Genomic DNA, 20,513 nt, shown 5'->3' with positions numbered 1-20,513 from the left:
TATATGGCGATACAAGTATGGGAAAATATATTAATATCAACAAAGAGTTTCAATTTAAATTACAAGGAAAATTAGAAGATATAAGTAAAACAAAATCTAGTTTCTTTTATAAAATCTTAATATTTAACAAGTCCGAAAAGCCTATCATGGAAAGTTTTTGGGAAAAGGAATTTAGTGTTACAAACCAACTGTGTTGGCGAAAAATATATGAGGAAAAAATTGTAAAAATTAATGACAAAAATATTGCCGAATTCAATTTTAAACTACTGCACAATATGTTACCAAATAACTTGTATCTTAGTAAATGGAATAAAAATATTGAAAAATATTGTTCTCATTGTCAGGAAATAGAAAATACAAAACATATGCTTTTTGACTGTATACTTATAGAAAATATTTGGAAACGAGTGTCTGTTGTACTTAAAGTTAATATTGTTTGGAAACATCTTGTATTGGGTTTTAGTTATCATGGAAACCAAACAAGCACAGTTTTGAATAATGTTGTTTCTTTCATAGCATTTAAAATTTTTAAATATAAGATGAAATGTAAATTATTAGAAGAAGAAATAACAAGTGATGGGCTTAATTTATTTTTGAAGTCATCGCTTGCTAACTTTTACCTTGTTAATCGGCAAGCACAAACTATCAAATTTGATTATTGTATGCTAAAAACTCTGTCTGAAAAATTGTAAATTGTTATTTTTATTATTACTAGCAGTTATTCTTTCTATCTATCACTCACTACAGGATTAGCCAGTAATCTTGTATTTCGGAGGTAAATTTATGATATGGACTCTGTGGTGTGTAAGGATTGTACCTCCGAATTTGTGAGTGGTCCATCGTCTTATTATATGACATATAAGAAAAAAAAAATTCATACATATTATAGTAAGAATGTGTGAAGTAACAATTATTAGTATAGTAACAAGTATAAGTATCTTTTAAAGACACAATCTATATATATAACGATATGAATACCTTTAAAAATATTTTTGAATCTACATGATTATATTCTTTGTATATTAATATACATATATGTTTTAAATTTCCAATCCAGGGGGCCCCTGGCACCCCAGGTGAGGAATACACGGAGGACCTCTTAGGAGGTATTGCCTCAAAACTTGATTTATATTTTTGTTGAATAAAAACTCTGAAAAAAAAAAAAAAAAAAAAAAAAAAAAAAAAAAAACTACAAGCCCTATGATGACCAAACTTGCCTTGATGATGCATACTACCAGGCTGGCTTCGAATGCTGAATCTGACCTACATTTTTTTCTGGATGAGTGAAGAGGGTAAATTTTTATGCAGGTCTCATTTCTAAGTAACTATTAGCCCTATGTTGTGCAAACTTATATGGATGATACACCTTAGGATGCACACTAATGGATTTGCTTCCAGATAATGGACCAGGTAATAGTTATGGGTGCAGATTATCACCAAGAAACTATAAGGCTTATATAAACCAAATTTGCCACAATGATGCATCAAGGGATGAAAATCTCCAACTTGCTTCAGATGTTGAATTTTAATAACATTTTTGTGATGAAGAACTAGTTTGAAGTTTTTTATAGGTCTATTCCAAAGTATCAGATCAAAATTGCATAAATATTGCATTTTTGGATGTACACTTTTTGTTGGGTTATTGTGTGACTTTGCCTTACTTAAAGACTACATTCGTTGAGGTGAGCTCTGTAACTGTAATCTCTGATTACCTATGTTTTTTATTGTCCCCCGCTTTCGCGAAAGCGAGGGGACATTAAATCTCATTCGTCTGTCTGTCTGTCCGTCTGTCCGTCAGTCTGTCAGTCTGTCAGTCTGTCCGTCACAAAAACTTTAACCTTGCCCATAACTTTTGATTTAGTGGAGCTATGACTTTCATATTTCACATGTGTATTCCTTGTGACAAGACCTTTCTTTGGGTACCTGCAAATTTGACCTTTTGACCTTGACCTTGGAATTTGACCCACTTTTATACAAAAATTTTAAAGTTTTACTTTAGCAATAACTCTTAAACAGTAGATACTAGTGCTTTTATATTTCACATATGTATTCTTTGTGGCAAGACCTTTCATTGGATAACAACAACCCTGACCTTTTGACTTTGACCTTGGAGATTTACGTACTTTAGAAAAAACTTTAACCTTGACCATAACTTTTGAACGGTGAGGACTAAGGCTTTCATACTTCACATATGTAATCCTTGTGAGAAGACCTTTGATTGGATACCAACAATTTTTACCCTTTGACCTTGACCTTGGAGTTTTAACTACATTTAAAAAACTTTAACCTTGGTCACAACTTTTAAACAGTGGATACTAGGACTTTTATATTCCACATATGTATTCCTTGGTTCAAGACATTACATTGGATACCAAAAACCTTGACCTTTTGACCTTGACCTTGGATATTTAAGTACTTATGAAAAAACTTTAACCTTGACCATAACTTTTGAACGGTGAGGGCTATGGCTTTCGTACTTCACATATGTAATCATTTTGAGAAGATCTTTGATTGGATACCGACAACTTTTACCCTTTGACCTTGACATTGGAGTTTTAACTACTTTTTAAAAAAGCTTTGACCTTGGTCACAACTTTTGAACGGTAGAAACTAGGACTTTTATATTTCACATGTGTATTCTTTGTGGCAAGTCCTTTCATTGGATATCAATAAATTTGACCTTTTGACCTTGACCTTAAAGATTTACGTACTTATGAAAAAACTTTAACCTTGACCATAACTTTTGAACAGTAAGGGCTAGGGCTTTCATACTTCACATATGTAATCCTTGTGAGAAGACCTTTGATTGGATATCAACAACTTTGACCCTTTAATCTTGACCTTGGATTTGACCTACTTTAGAAAAAATTTTACTTTAAAAATTTCCATAACTTTTTAACGGTCAGGATTAAGGTTTTCATCCCTCAAAAAAAATCAACTTCAATGTTACTTTCTAAATAAATGACATATGATAAGATGTTCATGTTACACACAATATTTCATAAAAAATAACATCTCACCCACAAAGACACCGAAAGCGGGGGACCACAATTCTTTGAATTTGCTTGTTTCTGTTTTATTTCTAACTTCTTGTTTTCCAAATTTCTCAAAAGTTTCAAGTTTCTGTTTTTCCAATCAAGACAATTTTTATTATTATTTCTTATTTACCCCCCACCTCCCATATGAATAAAATGGCAGTATCCATGTTTTGTTCTGGAAAATCCAAAATATACGTCAGATCAAAAAGTAAAATAGGAGGTCACAATTGCAATATGTAATAAAGATTATGTGAAAGTTTCATTACATTTCCTACAGTGGTATGAGAGGAGTTGCGGATAAGAGATGGGTACCCCAAAGCGTAACAGATGGACATACAGCTAGACAGACGGACGGACACGACAAAAACCACTAATATAAATTGGCGTCTTCAGCTTAATTTGAGACTTCTCTAAAAGGAATACTTTGTAGTACTAGAAGTCAGGTAAAGAGAAATACATAGAAGAAATTCAAAAATTGATAGCATCAATTTGTAGATATTAAAAGAAAAGAAACTAACAAAAAAATATAATGATGGTAACAGCATTTGGGGATTACAACATATATAACTGACATACTGTACTTGTAAGGCGTTTTTACTAGATTATAATTACAGTACTGTGAAAACTGTTTTAGTAGTATTGTACAATTATAGTTGATTATGACAAGAAAGACAACTCAAAAACCATTGTTAACTTTAGTTTTTTTTTTGGAGAATGGTTAGAATAAATATCCGGACGCTAAATAAATTCACGCATAAAGTGAGCTTTCAGTAAAATATTCATAAATAATAAGCTCAAACCCCTAACTAATAGACTGATGATGAACTTATCATCACAGGAGTACTGTTCAATGAAATATATGTAGATAAACAATATTTAATTAAGCTTAAAAGTCCATAAAACAATACAAAATAGGAGCTAGCAGAGCAATCACGGACCTCCAAAATCAGAGGTGGGATCAGGTGCCATGGAGGAGTGAGCATCCCCTGCTGACCGGTCACACCCGCCGTATGTTCCTTGTCATGATCGGGAAATAATGGGAAAATCTATATATCAAAGTACAGATGAACATCGGTATCTCGAAAACGTATTGAAGTGATTTGATGGTCCCAATTACTTATTTTTTAAGTATTTTACACGTTTTTATATATATGTTGAATTATCAGAATCTTGAAGTTTTTTTCAGTCCCATTGAGTTTGAGATAACTAAGTTTGACTGTATTTTGTCCAAGTTCAAACTGAGGAATTACTGGAGATGTTGGCATGACTATGGTGATATGATCATGGTATATCTTCTTATTTGGAGCTTTGAATTAGTCTGAATTACTCAAGAAATCTGAGTCCATGCAATTGATACACAAATAAATACATCAAGAATGCAATTCTATACATTTTATTTTTTAAAAATGATGAAAATAATGATAAATAGAAAAATTTAAATGTAATGTAGAGATGATCGATCGTAACAGAAGTCTGTTTTTTGTCCAAGTTATGTTCAGCCGGTAATTTATAAGTGAATATCTTATATAGTTTCATCATTAGGTTCCACACACAGTCTCTTATTTTAAACCAAAGAATTTCCTCAGCCGTCCTCGGAATGTTTTCTTTCTTGGTAGGCTGGGTACCTGAATAATAAGAAAGAATATTAGTTAGTTGAATATGATATTATATTTTGTAATATAATAAATGTACATGTAGATCTAACAAAAAGTAAACACATGGATAGAGTGAAATGCCTAGACATGAGGCATGATAGATGTTGCTTTGTCTTTTTTACCTATTTAAATTCATTGATAGACTTTGCATAAATGCCTAAAACACAAATTACTTGTTCTACATACCTGTCTTAAACTTGAGGTACAGTGGCCCTTCTTAATCTCTGTTTCCTTGTGGCATTGTGTAGTCTCAACATTCTAGAAAGGAAGAAATTATTTTGTTAAGCACTTTTAACAAACATTAACAATATTTACAAATTTTTAGCTATGTCATCTTTGCTCACAAGGTTTTCTGACCCCCTCTCCTTACAAACAATAGATTTATATGAAAGAACATTGCATAATTATCATCTCCCATAGATAGTACGTCAAGTGAATGTCGGTAATACGCATATTTTCATTGAATTGTTTTGCACAGGAAAAACTTCCAAATGATTTCTACACACTAATATATCAAAATTTTACCTGTGGAGAAGTTTTAAATGTGTCCACGTTGAACATAAAAAGCTTTCTAGGGACAAATAAATCTTCTTCCTCATCCTCTGGGTTGGTGCCTTTGTTGAATTTCTATAAAATATAGAACCCTTCATTAATGTACTTTGTAGAAATATATTTGATTTTGTTTTGTGTGTTTCAATTTTACAAGTTAAAACTATGAAAACTATTAAGTCAGTCTTTCAGATGCATAACTTAATTTCTTCTCTTTTCAAACCATTTTAGTCTCAACACTCCACATTTTGGATGCCAAAAATATAAATAAAGGAAGTTCACATGAAGACTTACCATCAGCTCTTTGTGGATAGCTTTCCAGATTGTCTTCCTTCTCTCTTCTCTCTCATTTCTTATCTCCAAATTTCTTGATGCTACAACCTGAAAATGAAAATTTATCAAAACTTATTAATAGTTAAGGTTATTTTAAAAATTGTGAATAGTCCCAACTCTAGTTTTTGCAATATTGCAATCAATAATAGAAATATTTGGCTTATTTACCTTAAGCTCTTTCAACATCTGAACCACCGTTTCCTTCTGTTTTGCATGCTGTACTTTCTCTACATGTTTCTCTGACAAAACTGCCTATAAGAAAAAAAAAATTATAGAATTAAAAACAGACAAAACAAGACAAAACTATTAAAATTTAGAGCATTATCAAAAAGTACAAATATATTTAATAATTTAAGGATAAAACACATAAAAGTTTACCATTAACTCTTGATGCATCACTCTCTGAATGGTATTCCTTCTTTCCTCTCTTTCACTTCTTTTCTTAATTTCCCTTGATGCCACTTCCTGAAATTCAAAATATTTCAAAACTTATTAAAATGTTAACTTTTTTCAAAAATTATGAAATCCCCAACTTAATGAAAAGTTTACTTTTTAAAAAAATTATCAAATCCCCCACCCACCCATTTTTATCAGTTCCTGGAACATTGCAACCAATGATAGTTACATTTGGAATATTTACCTGAAGCTTTTTTAACATTTCAGACATAATCTTCTTTTGATGATGGAATTCTATTTTCTCTTGATTCCTTTTAACCAAAGCTCCCTGTATAAATATAATTAAATAAAAACAAAATTGATTTTTTATATCATAGAAATTTAATAGCAAATATAAAAAAAGTATAATATAATTTGATACTTGGTGGCTTTGTTGAATTTCTATAAAATATGGATCCCTTCATTAAGGTACTTTGCAGAAATATTAGATTTAAATTTGTTTTTTTTTTTTTTGGTTTCAATTTTACATGTCCAAACTATAAAAATTTTGTAGTCAGTCTTTTAGATGTACAAGATTTTTATCTTATTCTTTCTTGTCTTGTCATTAAATTATCTTTATGTTATTTTCTAATTTTGTATCTATGCTCCACATTTTTGGATGCCAAAAATAAAAAAAAAAAAAAAAAAAAAAGTTCACATGAAAACTTACCATCAGCTCTTTGTGAATAGCTTTCCAAGTTGTCTTCCTTCTCTCTTCTCTCTCATTTCTTATCTTCAGTTCTCTTGATGCCACTACCTGAAAATGAAAATTTATCAAAACTTATTAACAGTTAAGGTTATTTTAAAAAATTTTGAATAGTCCCAACTCTAGTTTTTGCAATATTGCAATCAGTAACACTGATATCTGGCGGCATATATACCTTCAGCTCTTTCAAAACAAGAACATAATCAAAAAGTACAATTATATAAAATAAATTAAGGATAAAACACATCAAAGTTTACCATCAACTCTTGATGCATCACTCTCTGAATGGTATTCCTTCTTTCCTCTCTCTCACTTCTTTTCTTAATTTCCCTTGATGCCACTACCTAAAAATTCAAATTTATTAAAACTTATTGAAAAGTTTATACCCTTTTCAAAAATTTAATGAAATCCCCCACCCATCCATTTTTATCAGTTCCTGGAACATTGCAACCAATGGTGGTAACATTTGGCATATTTACCTCAACCTCTTTTAACACTTCTGACATGATCTTCTTTTGATGATGGAATTCTATTTTCGCTTGATCCCTTTTAACCAAAACTACCTGTATAAATATAATTAAATAAAGACAAAATTAATTTGCTATATCAAAGAATCATAGAAATTAAATTGCATATATATACAAAAAAGTATAGTACAGCCACGTAGGATCGATTTTGAAAGTGGGGGGGGGGGGCAGAGAAAATTCTCTTTTACTCAACTGAAAAAGTTGACAAGCAAAAAAAAAAGAAAGTTGCCAAACTCGAAAGTCCTATTTCGTGGGGTGGGGGGGGGGCAATCAACCTTCCAATCAACATTTCCTATAGTATAGATAAGGTTGGGGAAAAAAGTGGGGGGCCAGCCCCCCCCCCCCCCTTGCCCCCTGCCCCCTGCCTGTAGTATCATTAGATACATGTGAAAGAGCATGTATTTTTTTTTTATTCAAAGTTTACCTTTAATTCTTCGTGGGTTGTCTTCCAAAATTTCCTCGATTTTTCTATGGCAAGAAATGTTTGCCTGAGCTTCACGATCTTTTTAGGGGCTTCTCTCTGTAATACAATTAGAATACATGTATTTATCAATCTACAAAGAAAAAAGTTAATATCATTTGACATCTTTTAAGAAGTCTACACAGTACGTACCATTAGTTCCTCCTGCATCTTTTCTTTAAGCTTTATTTGTGGCGCCTTCTGATTCCATCTTTAATAAGTTCTTCTATACAAATATACAAATATTAAATAAATAAATGAAGTAAATGAATAAATTTATGAATGTTATCTAATTGACCTATTATAAAGGAGAAGGGTGTACATAGACTTTGTCATTGTAAATTTCACGCGTGAATTTTAATAAAAAATATTTAAAAATTTAATCATATAATCTTTTAAAATGTGCTCATTTGTAAATAAAAATGGTACTCGTGTATTTTCTCAAAAGTATGTATTAAGCCCTGCATTACCTGTCGCACTTCTTCCTCTTCGACCATCTCGACCCAACTTCTTTCAAACTTTAATATCTCTTTCTTTGATTTCTAAAAATAAAAATTCACAGAAACATCTTTATTTGCCTCCAACTATCTTTATCTCAGATTATAGAAAATAGTTTTACTCTCGAACACAAAATGGTTGATATGTAAATGATGTATATACTTGTAAGTTTTTATCAAAAGGCACGGGTCTAGCATTTTGATCTATTCATTGACTTTACTTTAGATTTAGTTTTGACCCCCCCCCCCCCCCCCCCCCCAAAAAAAGTGAATAAATAAATTCATAATTCAGAGTCTAAAATACTCACCAGGTCTTTCACAACTTCTTCCCCGAAGTCCAAAATTAATTCTCCGTCCTGTAATGGTTAATAAAATATTTAAGTTTCTAGGAACTTGATCCCCCCACCCGTAATCAATTTAATATATTTTTTAAGTAAATGGTAAGAGCTGCTGATAAGATCCTTACAAAAGGGATGGGGAGCATGTTTATCGGTACATCAGCTGAACGGCAGGCCAGTTCGCTCAGAATTTCCTCAAGTCTCTGTTCCATGTTCATTTTCTCACTCTCTACTGCAGTCTGGAAAAAAAATAAAGCTTTAAAAGTGTTGCTTGATTCGTTTTTAGAATATGTATACTCCACAAGAATATTGTAAGATATTTAAAACTAAAAATTGCCAAAATTATTATATAGGGTATACATGTAAATACTACACATTTAAATAAGAAAATTAAACATATAACGGTAATAAATACATGTGGAAAAATATGTATTTCCGATAAACTATTTAAAATTAGGTAAAAATTTCATATCGTTGAAATTAATCGTAGTTAATAAGAAGAAAATGACTACAATCAGCATGATTAATGAACCGCTAACCTAGATTACAACTCGAGAAACATACCCACGTGTATATACAGAGTACAAATATATATAAACGGATCAAAGTATCTAGACTTCGAACAGTATTAATTCTGAAATTTATTCTCACTAGACTTTAATTTAGTGCAACCGGTTAGACAAACTATATTTAAGTGTTAATGAAGATAAAAAGCGTTCACAAACAACATTTCAGTAACAGAAAAGGATTTACTCACAAATTGCACCTCTGCCGCTTTTTGTAAACAAAACTAAACTATGACGTCATAGGTCATCGCTAAAGACCTCAATCATGACGTAACAATGTGTTAATGAATTTATCATTTTGATAGGCACCCTAGGGCCTAAATCAAAACTCTTTTTTCTTTAATTATAATGCGTACATATAGTATAATAATAATTCAAGAAAAGTTCACCATTTCAAATATTTAGGATGATAAGGTTCAACATTTAAAAGAAAAAGTAATGAAAGGAAAACTACCAGTGTGGGTCCTTTCTAAATCTATAAATACAAAAAATTGTTTAACTAATCAGATGTAAACAGATCTATACGTAGCGTATGAAGAGCTACACGTAACAACTCACGAGACAAATGATTTTTTCCTTACAGACACTTTAAAAATGCTTTTACTTTAAAATACATTAAAATTCTAAATCAAAGCGACTACTTACAATTTGCACGTCCACGACTATGTTGTCAACAAAACAGTGATGTATTATGACGTCATAATCACAATCAAAGGCCTTTTGATGTTTGAAAACATTTGGGTGATACTGATTTCCGACTTAGATATTTTATAAGTAATATTTCTGCTATTAAAATAAAAAGAAACATTTGATGGTTGTCAATCACACAGGTTTTCATGTTACAAAAAATTGCATATCAGTTTGATATCATTCTAAGAATTAGCATATAAAAAAGAAACTAGAGGTACTGTGAGCAATGAGCTCACTAAATGATGCATGTACCCTGCCTTCAATATGAATGTAATGGGAGTGTCCATATTTGTTGTGGCAAACACAAATTATGTGTAAGATCACCACAATGGCAGTAAGTAATAACGATTCTGTGAAAGTTTCATCAAATTTCATTGAGTGGTGTGAGAGGATTTGCGGATAAGAGATGGGTACCCCGAAACGTAACGGACGGATAGACAGACGGACGTGCAGCTAGACGGACGGACGGACATAACGATTACTATATACCCTCCCAATTTTCAAGCGGGAGGTATAAAAAAGGCTGATAGAAAAGATATATACGTGGTTGATCAAAAAGTTTGCGAACTACCTCTATCTTTACAAAACCACAATTCAGATAAGAATGAAATTTGGTATACATAGAGTCAAACACAAGTTCTATAAATAGCATATGTATGTTTTGTTCCATGTTTGTGATATCTCAATGTACACCTGTAAATCTCTTGTGACCATAACATGGCTACACATAAACTACAAGTTAAGCTCAAAATTTTAAACATAACAAATATCTTTGAAAATCCCTATGCAGTAGTGACTAATAATTTGTACACGGTATTTGAAGACAAAAGACTTGTCAAAAGTTTAAAGTCATAAATTGGATTGATTGATTTAGTGAAGGAAGGGGGATGTGAAAATGATGTTCGTTCTGATACCTAGTGAAAATAGCTGGGGAAAAAGTTTGTTTTGAATAATTTGATATAAAAGTCTTTGTTATTACATTTAACAAACGTTAATTCTTAACAACAATATTATTATTAAATCCATAAAAAATACATTACCTTAAACTTTAAATTTATGTAGAGATGAACCAAAAATATAATTTCGCATTGAATAAACAACACTTCCAAGACAAAGGACTTAGGTTATGGTGGTCACCGTATGCTCATTATGAACAACGATATCCTTCTGATAAATTGACTATTTTTGTTATAAAAAAATAACTTGCATAGTAAGAAATACGAGGGTTGTCCCAAAATTTCGTAGACTGAGCTCATATCTCTTCAAGAAATTAATGCTTCTTTATAAAATTTTCAGGGTGGATAAAGCGTGTTCTTGACAGATAAATTACGAAGTTTTATCATGTTTAATTGAAAACTTTTCGAGTTATAGGATTTAAAGTGATATCGTCATGTAGCACCCGGAGCAATCTGCAACGTCAAAAAATACATATGTCAACGCTTCAATTTTTTTGAGAAAATATTTGAATTACCAGGATCAAATTCTTAAATTGAACGAAACGGTTATAGTTATAAATGTGAAATACCTTAATAACTATGATATGAGCAAACATTAAAATATGTAAACAAAGTATATGCATGTACAGGTATAAAATTATAGTTATCTGAAAACACTATACTTCTATCGGCTTTTCGTCTGTTTTCTCTAATGAAGTTGCACAATGGAGTTCTTGCCTATTTCTTAGCCATGACTTTTATTTTAGTTTTATTCACATATACTTAGAGAAACTGTTTTAGTCATTTTAAATACTTAGGACGAGAAAAAGTTTCCTAGTGTACCAAACATTTATGACTGGTACATTTCTGTGAGAGTGAATTCAGGATCAAAACACTTGAACATAGTCCAGTGCGCCGCCTCTGCCAAAGCAGCTGCCATTTTTCAAAAAGTCGGATTTCAACCCCATGTATACAAAACGTTGTAAAATTCATCTTTATCAAAGAATACACACCAAAATTTTAGGAAATATAGTAAATAAAACTATATTGAGAATTTTTACCTCCATTAAAAAAATACAGGGTAGTAATCACTTTTCCGTAGGATTTTATATATAATATGCCAATTTTTAATTGTAACTTTTGGGTATTGCGCCGCCTTCCCACATTAGACAATGTTTTCGGTCTTTTTAATTAGATTAATCTGTGAAGTTATTCCATATTTGTTCATAAATTTATTAGATAGTGTTGGTTTAATCTATATTCGAAGTTTCATTAATGTATGACATAGGGTTCCTACAATACAACGCTTGTCTACGGAATTTTGGGACAACCCTCGTAAATGAGTCTGAAAAATATATTAGCTTCGAATTCTGTGTCCGGAGCATGTTACTTGTCCGCCTAGATCACGTGATTCGTGCAATGGCAGAACGGTTAAGGATGTGCGTTAAAATCAGAGAGGACTGTTCAATACTGAAACCCTATATCATTTCTTTTAAGGATTGATTGATTGTTTATTGTTTAATGTCCCACTCGAGAATTTTTCACTCATATGAAGACTTCACCGTTTGCTGTACACAAATTTGAAGGGCTTCAAATTTATACCTATACTCGGCACTCAGGGCCATTGAGCAGTTAGGGTTTTTTTCATCGTACCAATGCCTACAGTAACACAGGAGCTACATATCCGAAAGACCCGTGACTTTCACTGCTAGTGCCGAGCGCTTGGCGAAGGAATAGTCACTACCTATATTTACGTCTTAGGTTTGACGCGGCGCCGCAAACAAGAATCGAACCAGGGCCTCCCGATCACGAAGCAAACGCTCTACCACTAGGCTACCGTGATCGGTTTTCTTTTATGGAAGTTATTCAATTAGTTCACGAACTTTTTGATCTCCCCTCGTACCTTAGTGTAGTCTAGTTTTTTAGAATTATTTCAAATCCAAATAAAACTGAAAGAAGAGAAGCTATTAAGGACAGATGATACAAACAAACTTTTGTCAAAGAATTTGAAAATGACAACTTGTTACATGTTTAAATGAATAAAATGAGTTACTTTCACCGCGCAAGTTTTTATTTTTTATTCAAATTTGCACAAAAATGGAATTTTAAGTGAAAAATATTTGTATAGATTAATAAGGATGGTTTCAGAAGGGCACACTTTTGAACATCACAGATGTTTACAATTAGGTTTACAATTTCCTTATATTCTATAAATTTATTATTTACATCATTTGCAATGAAATGTGACCAAAAAAAAATATACCAATCCAGACATCCATTTTTTTTTTGTATCATCTGTACTTAACATAAATTTCTATCTTTATTTATTACGGCATCCCCCTTCATCAAAATTAAAAAAAAAAAAAACAAGAGGCCAATAGGCCACATCGCTAAACTGAGTAACTTTGGTGATGCAGCTCTTTACCAGATTTCCCCTCTTGTTTTCCCTATTGTGGCCCCCACCCCTTCCCCTGTCATGATTTCAATACTGACTTTAGAATTTACACTGCCCAGATGATCCAACATTTGTTTCAGCTTTCCTGGCCCAGTGGTTCTTGAGAAGATTTTAACAGATTTTTCCTATAAACTGTATTTCTATTTAAAATTTGGATTCCTATTGTGGCCCCACCCTACCCCTGGGGGTCAAGATTTTTACAATTTAGAATCTACACTAACCAAAGATGCTTCCACATAAGTTTCAGCTTTCCTGGCCAAGATTTCTAAAGATTTTCCTATGTATTTCTATGTAAAACTTGTATTACCTATTGTGTCTCCGCCCTACCCCGGGGGTCATGATTTTAACAATTTAGAATTAACAGTACAGCAGGATACTACCACATAATATCCAGCATTCTTGGCCGAGTGGTTCTTGAGAAGAAGATTTTTAATTATTTTTTCTATGTATTTCAGTGTAAAACTTGGTTTCCCTATGGTGGCCCCGCCCTACCCCCGGGGGTCATGATTTTAACAATATATAATCTACACTACCTAAAATGCTTCCACATAAGTTTCAGCTTTCCTGGCCAAGTGGTTCTTGAGATTTTTAAAGATTTTTCCTAAATATTTCTATGTAAAACATGGATTTCCTATTGTGTCTCCGCCCTACCCCAGGGGTCATGGTTTTAACAATTTAGAATTTACACCACCCCAGGATGCTACCACATAATATTCAGCATTCCTGGCCCAGTGGTTCTTGAGAAGAAGATTTTTAAAGATTTTTTTCTATGTATTTCTGTGTAAAACTTTGTTTCCCTATTGTGGCCCTACCCCCAGGGGTCATGATTTTAACAACTTATAATCTTCACTACTTAGAATACTTCCACATAAGTTTCACCTTTCCTGGCCAAGTGGTTCTTGAGAAGATTTTTAAAGATTTTTCCTATGTATTTCTATGTAAAACTTGGATTCCCTATTGTGGTCCCACCCTACCCCCGGGGGTCATGATTTTAACAATTTAAAAACTATACTAACCAAAAATGCTTCCACATAAGTTTCAGCTTTCCTGGCCCAGTGGTTCTTGAGAAGAAGATTTTTTAATTACCCCACCTTATTTTTGTCTTTTTCTTGATTATCTCCCCTTGTAAGGGGACTTGGCCCTCAATTTTAACAACTGATATTTTCCTTTACCCAAGGATGCTTTGTACCAAGTTTGGATAAAATTGGCTAAACAGTTCTTGAGAAGAAGTTGAAAATGTCAAAAGTGTACAGACGGACGGACGGACGACGGACATCGGGTGATCAGAAAAGCTCACTTGAGCTTTCAGCTCAGGTGAGCTAAAACATTACAAAGATTTTTTTACCTTTGTAAAAAAAATTACTGAAAATTTTTTATGTTTTTTTATTCAACTTGTGTATCAAATCTCATTAAATTTTACAAAAAGTTAGCATTTTGAAAAAAAAGTTTACTTTCGGACGTAGAGATGCACGAGCGAACGAATGGACAACGGACGCCTCTAATGCATATAAAAAATCGTTCTTTTTTCCAGCACACTCAGTGCACTTAGTGTATATCCCATTCAAACTCTCATGATGACATTCCCTTGCATTCAAGTAAAATGGATAGTAAATTAGTAATCAGGGCTAACTGATATACACTGACCATACATTTCGAAAAACAAAATTTATAAAATTGCAATATTTCCTGAAACTGAAAGATACCACAGAGTCTGACACATCTCTTTCATATTTAGATATTTAACTTGAAAAAGACGTTAACGGGTGTGACAGTCAGCAGGGGATGCTCTCCGGGTTTGCTCAGCTCTAATTTTGTACTGTGTAATGTACTTTTGAGCTTGAATACTGTTCTCCATATATTTCATCAATTAATGTAGCACGCACCATCTTTATAAATATCGAAAAGTTTACAAATAGTATTCTAAACACCAAAATCCTCCCCTAAAAAAGTTAGATTTATTTCAAAATAAGGAACAAGTAACAAATAACAAAGTAAAAAAAAGTAACAAGTAAAAAATAACAAGTAACATAACAAATGAAAAGTAACAAATCATAACCATTTATCATCAATACAACGAGTAGCCTGTAATGTAGATATTCTGCAAATTGTTCAGTTTGTATAATGTTAGAGTTTTTTTTTTAACAGATGTACCAAAAGACATAAATTAGGAGTTCATGTTACCAACAGTGTTAAATGACGATTCCAATTACAGAGTAGAGTTTTCATTTGTTAATACTCACAATCATAAAACAAATCCACACTCAAAAACATCCTTATTTTCTCCTCATTCTTATGTGTTCTCAAGGTCTAGTGATTTTCCTTAATACATACTTTAAGTATAAACAACCTTTTGAGTTATAGAAATAAGTATAAGAATTAGGGAGATATTTCTATATATCTCTGAAGTAAATATACAGGGTGTTTCAGCAAACATGTCCCGACTTTGCCGTTTCATAAAAAAAGTAATACCGCATTCATGAAAGGAAAGCTTGAAGAAAAATAAAAAAAAAACAAATCTTTTTTCTAGAGAGAAGCTTTTTATCAGTGTAGTGATCTCTTTTGTCTTACATTTTTGAAAATACCTGATTGCCTAAATTTTGATGATGTCATAAAATCTTAGATAAGTAATTATGGCGGCATAATACCTTATAGTCACATTTTAATACAATTTGTCGTAAAATTTGCTTCCAAAAGCAGTTTTTTATACATATTTTCTGATTTGGAAAAACATAGATATCCAAATTAAAGTCGGGCATGTTTGTTGAAACACCCTGTACTTCAAAGTTCAGGGAGAACACATTTTCATACTTTGACAGAATCTCGTTTTAAATGTTCGTCTCTAAAGCATCATTTCCTGTAGATCACTGTAAAATTGTCTCTAAAATTAGTATTACTGTTAATGTCTTGTTTACAGGATAGCCTGTTTAGCAGTCGTTTAACAATGATATCATTCATGTTACGACTTGCAATTAACAAAGCTGTGTCTCCATTTTTGGACTGCATGTTTATATCCGCACCCTTTTCAAACAATAGATTAAACATCCATTCTTGGTTATTTTTGCAAGCAATGATTAGAGGAGTCTCTCCATTTTTATTTAATGAATTAATATCAGCACCTCTATGAAGAAAAAGCGTGACCATTTTCTCATTACCGTTATAACAGGCGTGGTGTAAAGGTGTATTTCCATTACGATCACATAAATTTAAATCTGCACTATTTTCCAACAATAAACAGCTTATGCCATAATTATTCCTTTTAGACGCTTGAAGAAGTGGTGTATTGTCATTTGCATCTTGAATGTTAACATTAGCTAGATTTTGGAGTAGTATATTATCATAACTTTTTTCAGATACTAAGTGTATTTGACTTCTTCCCATCCTGTCACTATTATCGACAAGAATCCTCCGTTTAGTAGTGGCGTTACCAAGTAAAAGTTTAACTGTTTCTTCATGTTCGTTTAAACATGCGGCCTGAAGCGGACTTATGCCGTTATTATCTCTGCAGTTGATGATCGCATGATTTCTAAGTAATAGATCTACAATATTTTTGAAATCATCACTGGTTCGAGTAACCCCTACAGTTTCAGCTGATTTATTTTCATCAATGTAATGATCATATGTAGTCCTTTGATTCCCATGGAGACATGCAAATAATAAAGGACTCTTATTGTATTTATCACATAGATTAACATCAGCATTACTGCTAATTAATAATTTAACAATTTCATAATGTCCATACATACAAGCGATGCTCAGAGGACTTATTTCATTATGATTACAAAGATTGATAATAGCATTATTTTGAATCAGCGTTCTGACTATGTCGCTAAAACCTCTTCTACAAGCTTTTACAAGGGGACTTTCTTTCTTGTGGTCTCTTGCATTGATATTGCATTGATGCTCCAGTAATAATTCCACAATGTTTAAATGTCCGCTGATGCAAGCAATATGAATAGGGCATCTACCTTTATTATCTCTTCTTTGAATATCAGCTCCATGTGTGAGTAAAAGTCTTGTAATTGTATGGTTATATGCTTTTCTTTTATTACCATTGGAACAGGTATATGATATAGGGTTCCGGTTGTATTTATCACATAGATTAACATCAGCATTAGTGCTAATTAATAATTTAACAATGTCATAATGTCCATTCATACAAGCGATGCTCAGAGGACTTATTTCATTATGATTACAAAGATTGATATTAGCATTATTTTGAATCAGCGTCCTGACTATGTCGGTAAATCCTCCTCTACATGCTTTTATAAGGGCACTTTCGTTCTTGTGGTCTCTTGCATCAACATTGCATTGATGCTCCAATAATAATTCTACAGTGTTTAAATGTCCGCTGATGCAAGCAATATGAATAGGATGTCTGCCTTTATTATCTGTTCTATGAATATCAGCTCCATGTGTGAGTAAAAGTTGTGCTACTGTATCGAAATTATTCGTTATTGCCAAACAAAGAGGACTACTGGTATAGGTTGTGCACAAATTTACATCTGCATTATGCTTCAGCAAAGTATATATCGTTTTCTTTCGACACGATCTACCAAATCCATATCTTATCTTATAGTGTTTTTTAATATCAAATGCAACAGCTAGTAACAACGCAGTCCATCCCTTGTCATTGCGCACATTAACATCTGCACCATGCTCTAATAATAATTCAACTGCAGGAACATTATGAAATAGGGAGGCAATATGTATGGGATATAATCCGTTCAATGGCGTTTCTATTTCTGTTTTTAACTTTTGCTTCAAACCGTATGATTTGTATTTAGTATATTCACTCATTAAATGCAACAGCTTATGTATCATGGAAGACGCTTTAAACAATGTTCTAAGCAGTTGGTATGACATGTCATGACGAACAATTATAACAGGTTTATTCACAGCGTCACCCCTTCGCTCTAACGCTGAAATATTGGAAATTATAAAATGGCTGTAATATTGCCTCATTAACCCGGTTGATATCTTATTAATAATATTTAATCGCTTTCTGTGGGTATCAACAGTTTCTATCAAAGCCATAAATAGGGCCTTCATTTTAAATCGTTTTTCATCCTGAAGAGACAGATCAGGTACAAAAGTTATATTAATGATATCATCCAATAGTGTCTCGTGTTCTGATGGGCGTATTATGACTTTCATATTTTTGATGCTTTTTTCGTTTTTGGTCCCTATTTGTTCACCAAAACCTCCACGCAAATGGGAATGTGCTTTCTGTGGCATAGTTGGAGCTTTCGTGCATTCCATATTTCTTTCTTTATTCATATTCTCCTCAGGATGTGCATCAGGTGAGTCTTTAACCTCATCTACTACATCAGCTTCCTGAAGACCTGTAGTACTCTTATCTTAAAACAAAAACAGAGCCAGTTGAAAACATGCTACATGTATTACCTCAATACATTCCATATGGACGGATATTCTTCACATGTTTATAGACAATAAAATAGCAAAAGTACATTATGAATTCTCAAATGTTGTAAAGTCCTTCGTTATAAAAAAAACTGTAAATATTAATATTTCGGCCTAAAATCATATTACGCTATGTTCACGATCACATACTTCAGCGACAATTTGCCACAGCCTATTTATAGTGTACACTTAACAAAACTTCTAATTGTTCACTTTAATAACTATATTTATTTAAAAACTTCTTGATAGAATGGATTACATTTTCAAATTATTAAAACAAATGAGTCTTCTCAACAATTATTGAAAGAAAATTAAATATCACCGATGAAAACCAAAGTTCCGTGACGAAGCTTAAAAACAATAAATCTGAACTTTGCGACAGGCGTTTTGTTAAATTGTCTTTTTTGTGATCATTATCAAATTTTAAAAACTGGTTTCACTAAAAACACAAAACATTGGCATTATAGCCATTGAGGTAGAAGGGAGAGCCCTTGGAATGTTGATATCTGGAGCATGCTTGTACCACCTTTTACTCACTTTTATTTTAGTGTTTAATTGTCCTTGATATTACTTTTAAAAATTAACAAACAGTATCAAAAATTCATTCAAACATATTTTTCTATAAGCTGTGCATCATTTGTCATCGTTAATTTATCAAAATTTGAAAGTTTTGGACAAAATTTAACCAAACAGGAATTGACCTTGATCATCGTCTGAGGCCAAAGTTTTGAGTCACAATCTTAGAAAATGGAAACAAACAATTTCAATCGTATGAAAATGATAAGAAATCGGTGCTCGTGGCAGACTAATATTAGCTCAAGCGGTCTGAATTATCCTTAAAGCGGTGCATTTACGTGCTGAACGCCTAAGGATATTGACCAAAAGGCATCTGTGTGATGATGCACCGTCAAATTACCGGATATGAATCCTATCGAACAACATTTAGGATTTTGTTAAGGAATGTCCTATTCAGGGGTACATGGTATCATACTGTAAAAGATGTCTTGCAGTAATTAGAGCAAGTGGTGGTCTAACTCCATAGAGATTATCTTGTGTGAATTTTCATTTTGAGGGTTCATCATTTCCTTGACACTTTGCTAAAATTCTGACGAGATACGTGCATGTACATGAAATTTACGCAACATCGAACTGAAATATCCGTCATTGACCATGAATTAAAAAAAATATTTATTGTATGCATTTGTTCTTTAAAAGTTATAATGTGTTAGGTGAACACTTGAAAGTTTGGTTCAGTGTATATAATGGTAGTCTTAGAAATCTGTGTAACAATATATCCACAGATTGAATTTATATTGTGATAGACTTAATCAAATTAGTACATTTGCTTAATAAGAACCCTTTTACCCATAAAACTATATGCAAATTTTAACACACGACGAATGATGACGGGCAGGAAAAGCTAGCAATAGGTCTCCTGAGTGACTTAGGTGACAAAAAAGTTTTAAAAATAATTAGATCTTACCTAACAATGGTTGGTTTTCTACATCTGAAAAATTTATTAAAAAGGATAGTCAAGAGAATCAATTCCCCAAGCTTTTGGCAATATTATCCTTTATATAATACTACTTATACTATACTATACTATACTATACTATACTATACTATACTATACTATACTATACTATACTATACTATACTATACTATACTATACTATACTATACTATACTATACTATACTATACTATACTATACTATACTATCTTTATATAATACTACTACATTGTTATAACCGTTAAAGTACAGTTCTTTGAAAATCATAAACGTTCGACGTTATTTCTCCGTGACGTCATAAAGGGTTCGACGCACATGCAATGGTTAACATATATATGCTATTGGGTTTGAAAAATAAAACATTGCATTAAAAGTCATAATCAGTCAAATATAGAA

At 32.2% G+C, this 20,513-nt stretch overlaps 2 protein-coding genes across 2 annotated transcripts; both read right to left on the bottom strand.

The window, feature by feature from the left end:
- Positions 1-4,415: 4,415 nt before the first annotated feature.
- On the bottom strand, positions 4,416-9,856 carry LOC134278840 (trichohyalin-like). Its single transcript, XM_062761146.1, has 15 exons — positions 9,750-9,856; positions 8,667-8,777; positions 8,509-8,556; positions 8,174-8,245; positions 7,668-7,763; positions 7,196-7,279; positions 6,974-7,060; positions 6,681-6,767; positions 6,216-6,299; positions 5,954-6,040; positions 5,744-5,827; positions 5,537-5,623; positions 5,219-5,320; positions 4,880-4,951; positions 4,416-4,663 (listed from the first exon to the last, which is right to left on the bottom strand). The coding sequence occupies exons 2-15, from the start codon at positions 8,754-8,756 to the stop codon at positions 4,598-4,600; spliced, it is 1,146 nt and encodes a 381-aa protein (XP_062617130.1). The 5' UTR covers positions 8,757-8,777; positions 9,750-9,856; the 3' UTR covers positions 4,416-4,597.
- A 5,843-nt stretch (positions 9,857-15,699) lies between these two features.
- Positions 15,700-20,177, bottom strand: LOC134278845 (ankyrin repeat and KH domain-containing protein mask-like). The gene is made up of 2 exons (XM_062761150.1): positions 20,089-20,177; positions 15,700-18,541 (listed from the first exon to the last, which is right to left on the bottom strand). The coding sequence occupies exon 2, from the start codon at positions 18,459-18,461 to the stop codon at positions 16,032-16,034; it is 2,430 nt and encodes an 809-aa protein (XP_062617134.1). The 5' UTR covers positions 18,462-18,541; positions 20,089-20,177; the 3' UTR covers positions 15,700-16,031.
- Positions 20,178-20,513: the final 336 nt, after the last annotated feature.

The sequence above is a fragment of the Saccostrea cucullata genome, unplaced genomic scaffold, assembly GCF_032062105.1.
Source record: "Saccostrea cucullata isolate Sc308-1 unplaced genomic scaffold, CSIRO_AGI_Scuc_v1 ctg2493, whole genome shotgun sequence".
Classification (NCBI taxonomy): domain Eukaryota; kingdom Metazoa; phylum Mollusca; class Bivalvia; order Ostreida; family Ostreidae; genus Saccostrea; species Saccostrea cuccullata.
Note: the sequence above shows the minus strand (reverse complement) of the source record. Positions and strands in the feature narration are given on the sequence as shown.